Genomic DNA, 7,055 nt, shown 5'->3' with positions numbered 1-7,055 from the left:
AATATATATATATATATATATATTAAACTAATTAAATATATATATATATATATATATAAATATTCAACTATTGAAATAGTTAAATAAATAAATAAATGAAGAGGTACAATCTTTAGCAAACCACTTAGGAATCAAAAATTTGAATTTAGAATTAAATTAAATTCTCACAATTACAAACTTTAAGAAACCACTCAAGAATCTAAAATTTGAATTTTAGAATTAAATTAAATTCCCACAATAATTTTTATTGAAAAAATTCAAATAAATTTTATCTAAAAAATTAATGTTAGATCCGAAAATGACGTTAACTTTCCATTCACTCATAAATAGTTTTGACGTTCCGTCTTCACCGTGTGACTTGTCACGCGGCAAGGAACACGTCACCTCTTCGGACTCACCCCAAAGACGTTTGGGACCCACTCAAATTGAGCTAAAATATATGCCTATATTAAACCATTTTTCCAGCAATGTAAGACTTTCAATCTCAACAGCAGGGAGTTTTTACGAATATGAATGCACACAATTGCAACCATTCAATACCAACACAAAAGACTCGGCTTTTCAACCACTTTGAGAAGCTCGACCTTCAATACCAACACAAACTAACATCTGAAACAAATGTTGATGGTACATAGCACCGTGCTGGTTTCTCAAATACAATACTCACAAACATCTTTTTGACTTAAAATTAATAATAATCCTTGGCAAACAAGAAGCATTTGTTCAAATGATAAATACTCAAATGTATGCAAGTATATTAACCTTAACAAATCATCTTACAAGGTAATGCGACACCCTTCTCTGCTCAAATTGAGTTGTGACTTCTCCTTTCTAACATTTATGGTGAATGTTTCAGTGCCAAGTGAATAACTCCGAGAAAACCATGACACACTGATCTCACACAGAATAACAGTCTAGACTCCATAAAATGGAAGCACAAAAGAGATGTCCTGGGCTTGGGATCTTCACTCCGTCTTTATTATTTTGATAGCAGCCAAAAATTTGACTTCCTACAACCAGCAGAATCTTAGCAGTGTCATTCAATCAACATCAAGTGCTGTTGCTGAATTTACGACCAGACATCTTCTCAGATTCGTATAGCATGTGATTTATGAGTCCCCTTGCTGCACTGCAAATCCAAGAAGCAGACATATTAAAACATTGAAATATTAATTCTGTTATTGGTCTTGAGTGCTCGCATTGAGCAATTAACCCCAAGGCATACTACTCAATTTACAAGAAGAAAAAAGGGCATCTAATGTTTGTTAGCAGGTGGTCTGATCATTGTCCTACAATCATGCCAGCTAAATTTGGCTTAAGCACATAATTAATTAAAAGTAAGGAAGGCTATGATACATATTGAACAGTCTGATAGAAAAACTTGGATGTCTTTTCTAAATAGAATATGGTCTTTGACATCCTAACCTCTGCTTCCCTAGCCACCCTTTAAAAAAGAACAGGTGAACAAGGTAAGATGACACTCACTCATCTTTCAGCTTCTGAATCTTCTCTGAATCTGTCTCATGCATGTGTTTTTTAAACAGCTGTCTCACCATATCAACAACGAGCTCTGTATTATATTGCTGCAGATTAGACAAATGTAAGTACCTAAGCACCAGGTTAAATATCATATTCCTTGCCAAAATTATCGGATAAGGACATTTAAGATGAAGTTAGTTTGACAATATGAACTTAAAAAGAGTCTGAAACATTAAAACTCAATTCAGAGGTATTTGAATTAAGAACCCTTCAACCAATAAAAACACATTGACAAGATGAAAATAATGGTCGGTGACAAAAGGCATGCCAATAAGCCATGCATCAAACCCCTACTTCTGGATTTGATTTTACTTCATGGGCATTGTGGGAAAAAAGAAATTCATGAATTGAATTATTTTATTTTACTTCTTTTCATTTCATCACTAGAATTCAAAATCCCCTCCAACTTTGAGACAAACATAAATTTCCTTCTCTGTCCTATTTATGGCTAGGGATTAAACCAACTTTATCTAAAGAATAAGATAGGATTCATAAACTAATGAGATGGCCGATGTTTTCTTCTGCTTCCATATTTTTTCTTCCCTAAAACATTTGGAGACCCCAAAAACATGAGGGCTGTATCCCACTCTGGAAGTAAATCTCAAGCCAACAATAATTCCAATTTCATTCATTATAGTTTCCCTCCTCATCCTACAATTTCCATGCCCAGCCTTTGATTCATGCCCATGGAGATTGAGGGTTATGAATTTGCAGAGGAAATGAGGAATGAAAGTTCAGGTAAGATCATCTTAGATGTTGACCTTTATTTTTCTGGAGAAACAAGAGACTAATCTGTTTTCGGTTCAACATCAATGCTTTTACCTTCTGCTGCATTTCACACCTAAAGGGCCTGTTTGATTCTAGTATTAGAGAATAGGATTGGATTGTTAATCCAGTGATATGCACATTCCTACGGTTGAATGACATAAATGATGGTCAGCTTAGCAATACGTAGGACTTCTAATCCCACAAAATCGTGGGATATTCAATACCTATGGAGGCAAGTATTAATAATTCCACACATATTTACCCTACTAATTGAGTTGGACAGTCAATCTAATGGTTAATCCCATGGATTATTAATCCTATCACTATTACTCCAACCAATCAAACAAGCCCAAAGAGTTCAAAGTTGTCTCTTGGGTAAAGCGCATTAGTAACCATCAAGCCAAGCCCACCAGGGATAAAGTTTGTTCCCATTAAAGAAGTTGTTCACGTTGATATGATACTACAAAACTGACTAAAATGAGTGGCTAAACTTCTGAAATACGGGATTGAATTCAAAGATCTGATCTTGTCCCACTAGAAGTACAAATCCTCAAGTGAAACTGGAGGCCTGATATGAAATTTAACCTAACCTCATTGTTTAATCCAAAAAATTGAGCTAAACAATAAAAAACCTAACTGATGGAGATAAACAAGAATGGCTATCTGAAAAGCATGGACATTGACACACTGACACTGCAATTTTCAAAAAATTCAAGACACAACACAAGGGAGATACATGCAAAATATATGATTTTATATGTTATATATAATATGTGAATGTTTCATTCAAAATTAATAAAACATATAACATAACAGGAATTTCTAAAGCTTGACAGAGTATTGATTAATAAGAATAAACGGACAATATTTTTCTTTTATTAATAGGTCCTAAGTTTTTGTTCAAATTATGTTGTGCTTCATGTGTGTCTAAATACCCACATCCACTTTTTGGTTAAGATTACCATGTGTAAACTTGTGGGTAATTATTCCAAAAAATTAAGCATGAACTGACTATTCAAATAATCCATATTGAGCTAGTTGTGATCAAATTTCTTAAGAAACAACAAAACAATATCAAAGTTGAGAAGCACAATAATAGCTGAAGAGTAAGAGAGATAAGAGAAGAATAATATGTACCCAAGTGCCAATATATTTAGCTCTTCGAAGGCATTCACGGTAAAGCTGCACCCAATAACAGACCCCCCAAAAACAAAAACAAAAAATTGCCTCAGTAATTGGGAAATACCCAATCCAACTATAAAAAAGAAACCCAATCCAACTATAAAAAAGAAATAAAAAAATTGAGACTTGAAATAGAAAATACTAACTCTAATCGCATTGTTGGCGAGTTCAGGAGGCAATGCTGTTTGAAGAGACGGCATGTTCGATTTTGAACCTAATCCCAATTCAACATCAACAAAAACACATACAAAAACAGATCGGGTTTTGCAGATTAACAAACAACCAACTAGTAATAGTACTAGTCATTTGATTAGTATGAAATGAAGACCGACCTACCTGAAGCTGTTCTGTTCAGTCTCTCACCAAGAGAGAGAGAGAGAGAGAGAGAGAGACGTGTTGTTTTGTGTTGTGTTGTATTGTATTGTGTTGTGAGTTTCGCAACAGGACAGATCTTAGAACAAGTACCCCTCCGTCTCAAAAAAAAAAAAAAAAAAATTTGGCATGCCAAAGTGTTGATCTGTTGTGTTGTGTTGTTATCCAAAACGTATTATTTTCCAAAACGTATTATTTTGAACTTGATTATGATCTTTAAGTCAACAACGGTCATGGAAATATATGCACTTGATTACGGAGAATGCTACTTTTTCTCTACATTTATTTCATGTTCTATAACAAAATCAACATCCAGTATCATTTCTTTGAAAGCAGTAAGTGGTGTGATGTGCAAATAAGTTCACTATGCATATGCACTTGATTACGGAGAAAGTATTAAGTGTGGTGGAGTGAGTCGTTGTGCATATGGACTACTCAGTTATTCTCAAAAGATTGAGCTATATGGCATGCCAAAGGACCACTATATTAATATTTTTTACGTTGATGAACAGTTTTTTTGTTTTTGTTTTTCTTTTGGATTAGGAGAAGGGAATTTCAAAATTTGAGCTCAAATTGATGATCCAAGTGAATTTTGACTATACCATTACTTCTGCTCGTGGATCACTTTTGGTCTTCAAATAAAATAAAGTAGAAGTTTTAATTAGGCTGATGATGTCTTGTAAAATATACATACTAACATTTCATTTATTTTTAATTAGGCTGATGACTCATTCGTTTGGGGTAGTTGTTTTGTAATAATATTATTAATTTTGAAAAAGGTTGAGAATTTAATGCATAAAGAGAGAAATGATGTCAAATATTGTTTAAAGAACGTCCATATATGCGAGATTAAAGAATGTCCATATATTAAATTAACCTTTAATAGTCATCTAAGAGAGATTAAAAATAATGAGTTGCACAAACCAAACCTAAAAGAAATCAAATTAATGAGTTGCACAAACCAGACCTAAAATAATGAGTTGCACAAACCAGACCTAAAACAAATTAAAAAGCACGAATACCGTTCATTAATGAAATTGTCAGGCTCACGAATATAGTTCCAGCAATTTTCAGAAAAGCACTAAAAGAAATCAATTATAAAGGTATGTCCATATACAATTAGGTGGTCAATTTCTATCAATGCCAATAGCTTTGAATTTATTCCTACAAAGAAAAATACATCCAATTTGACATACCTTAGCATAAAAATTGGGATAAATGCAGGTTACACCATTCCAGCTGGTTGGGCGGTTATGGTTTGTCCTCCATCTATACACTTGAACCCTGCCAAATATAAAGATCCCCTTGACTTCAATCCATGGAGATGGGAGGTAAATTGATTATTCCAGAATTACATGCTTTCTATTTTATTTACTATTTGATTTTTACCCACAATCCGTTAATTGCTAACAGCATACTGAATTCTCATATCTTATTAAAAAAATGAATAAATGAATGATATACAGGGAATGGAATTTAATGGTACATCCAAACATTTAATGGAATTCCAACAGTGCTCTCAACTTAACATTGCAGCTTAGAATGCCTTTCATCACAAAATGACTTGCAATGAACCTCCTGATTATCATCACTGTATCTACTAATATACTGTATGTGGCAGCTAAAGTAGAAAAACAAAAGAAAAACACAACATTTCCTTCAGTTCAATATGTATATAACACAAAAGTAATTGCTAATCAACACTACAATATCACATAATCATTGAAAAACCCTGAGTTGATTATATGTTGTTTTTAAGCTTTGAGAATATAGGTTAGTTGTTTGTCTTTGGTTTTGACACATTAAATACAATGATTATCAATCACATAGTGTGTTCATCAACAACCACATGTTAAAAATAAAATAAAATAAAATAACAAAGAATATGAATCGTCAAATAAGCTCTTTTCCAGCTGAAATTTGCAATTTTTTCAGGTACCCATTAAAAAACAAAACACTGAAGATCTCAAATTCAGCAGCTAATATGAATTGGGAAAGAGGGGAATTTGGGGAAACCTTCGTATTGACTTTTGCTGCTACAGATCGGCTAAGAACGATGAACTCAACTTCCACTTGAGTTCAAGGGGAAAAATTGGGATTGAATCAGAGACAGATTATTAACTCTTTAACATCCTGCAAGTTGCAAAAATGGCAGAACAGAGAATTACATAGATGAAACTCCCTAGTTACTCTGTTTTCATGCTGAGAAAGAGTAAGAAAGATAAAACAAGGTCTATAATCTTTCATCTAATTCTACAATTGCATGAACTTTAATCTCCAATTTCAACTACCCAACCAATTATTAACTCTCTATCATCATGATGGTCCGAAAAATGATAGAACAGAGATTCACAAAGATAAAAATCCTAGTTAATCTGTTTTCTTGTTGAGAAAAAAAATCCATAATCTTCCATCTAATTATACGATATTCGTACATTTTCATCATTCCAATGCGTGTGAAAGACAGTAAAACAAAGACCAGGTCACAAAGATGACAACCCCAGGTCCCTGTTTGGTTGCCGAGAAAAGGGAAGAAAAACCCACAATGTTCTTGATCATTGCATGCAAGCTAATTCATCAGTAAATGTTCATAAGTGCATCTACAAACATGCAAAAATAAATTAACCCAAAAAATCAATCATCAACTAGGCATTTGCCCATATGGGTTTCTCAATCAGACCCAAAAACAAAGCAAAAATAGCCGAAGAACAAGAGAGAACGAGAGAGAGAAACGAGAGATATAACTCACCACGCTGGAGAACTGTGTTAAGCGCCAACGAGATCGCCGGAGAACTCTGATCTCTAGCTGCTTTCGATGCTGGAACTCTGATCGGGAGTGGGAGTGAGAAAACCCTAGCTGTAAACAGGATGTCAAAACATACGGAGAAATGAGCTCGATCCATTCCCCGATGGAGAATTAACCCACTGACCCGATGGATAGAAAAATAGGGAAACTCACGTATTTCGGGTAGGATATCCATTGTAACCATTAGGATCGGTTTCTATTATCATCCCTAGATACGAAAGGTTCTGACCACACGAAATTTTCTGTCTTATTTCACAAAATTTAAAAACGTAAGATCATAAGATATATTAAAATTTTATACTAGAATTAAATAATTAAGTATTTGAAGATGTGCGAAGAGAGATTTGGGATCTGATTGGAGGGCCAATCTGAAAGGCACGTGTAACTA

At 33.8% G+C, this 7,055-nt stretch overlaps 1 protein-coding gene across 2 annotated transcripts; it reads right to left on the bottom strand.

The window, feature by feature from the left end:
• Positions 1-610: 610 nt before the first annotated feature.
• Positions 611-6,840, bottom strand: LOC114323326 (uncharacterized). 2 transcript variants are annotated; one of them, XM_082893500.1, is made up of 7 exons: positions 6,611-6,840; positions 5,878-5,994; positions 5,058-5,145; positions 3,636-3,703; positions 3,445-3,489; positions 1,486-1,583; positions 611-1,129 (listed from the first exon to the last, which is right to left on the bottom strand). In XM_082893500.1, the coding sequence occupies exons 4-7, from the start codon at positions 3,687-3,689 to the stop codon at positions 1,051-1,053; spliced, it is 276 nt and encodes a 91-aa protein (XP_082749626.1). In that variant the 5' UTR covers positions 3,690-3,703; positions 5,058-5,145; positions 5,878-5,994; positions 6,611-6,840; the 3' UTR covers positions 611-1,050. The 2 variants fall into 2 exon arrangements, with proteins under 2 accessions (XP_082749626.1, XP_082749627.1); XM_082893501.1 differs by having other exon boundaries at positions 5,058-5,170; positions 6,611-6,766.
• Between the last annotated feature and the right edge of the window lie 215 nt (positions 6,841-7,055).

The sequence above is a fragment of the Camellia sinensis genome, chromosome 11 (genome assembly GCF_055761805.1).
Source record: "Camellia sinensis isolate YWXY chromosome 11, ASM5576180v1, whole genome shotgun sequence".
NCBI lineage: Eukaryota > Viridiplantae > Streptophyta > Magnoliopsida > Ericales > Theaceae > Camellia > Camellia sinensis.
This window is presented reverse-complemented; position numbering and strand designations above follow the sequence as displayed.

Excerpts from the sequence above, each read along its gene's own strand:
- LOC114323326 (XM_082893500.1), bottom strand. The coding sequence starts at position 3,689 with ATGCCGTCTCTTCAAACAGCATTGCCTCCTGAACTCGCCAACAATGCG. Across the intron at positions 3,490-3,635 it reads TCGCCAACAATGCGATTAGA|CTTTACCGTGAATGCCTTCG; the intron begins GTTAGTATTTTC and ends TATTGGGTGCAG. Across the intron at positions 1,130-1,485 it reads ATTCAGAAGCTGAAAGATGA|TGCAGCAAGGGGACTCATAA; the intron begins GTGAGTGTCATC and ends TTGGATTTGCAG.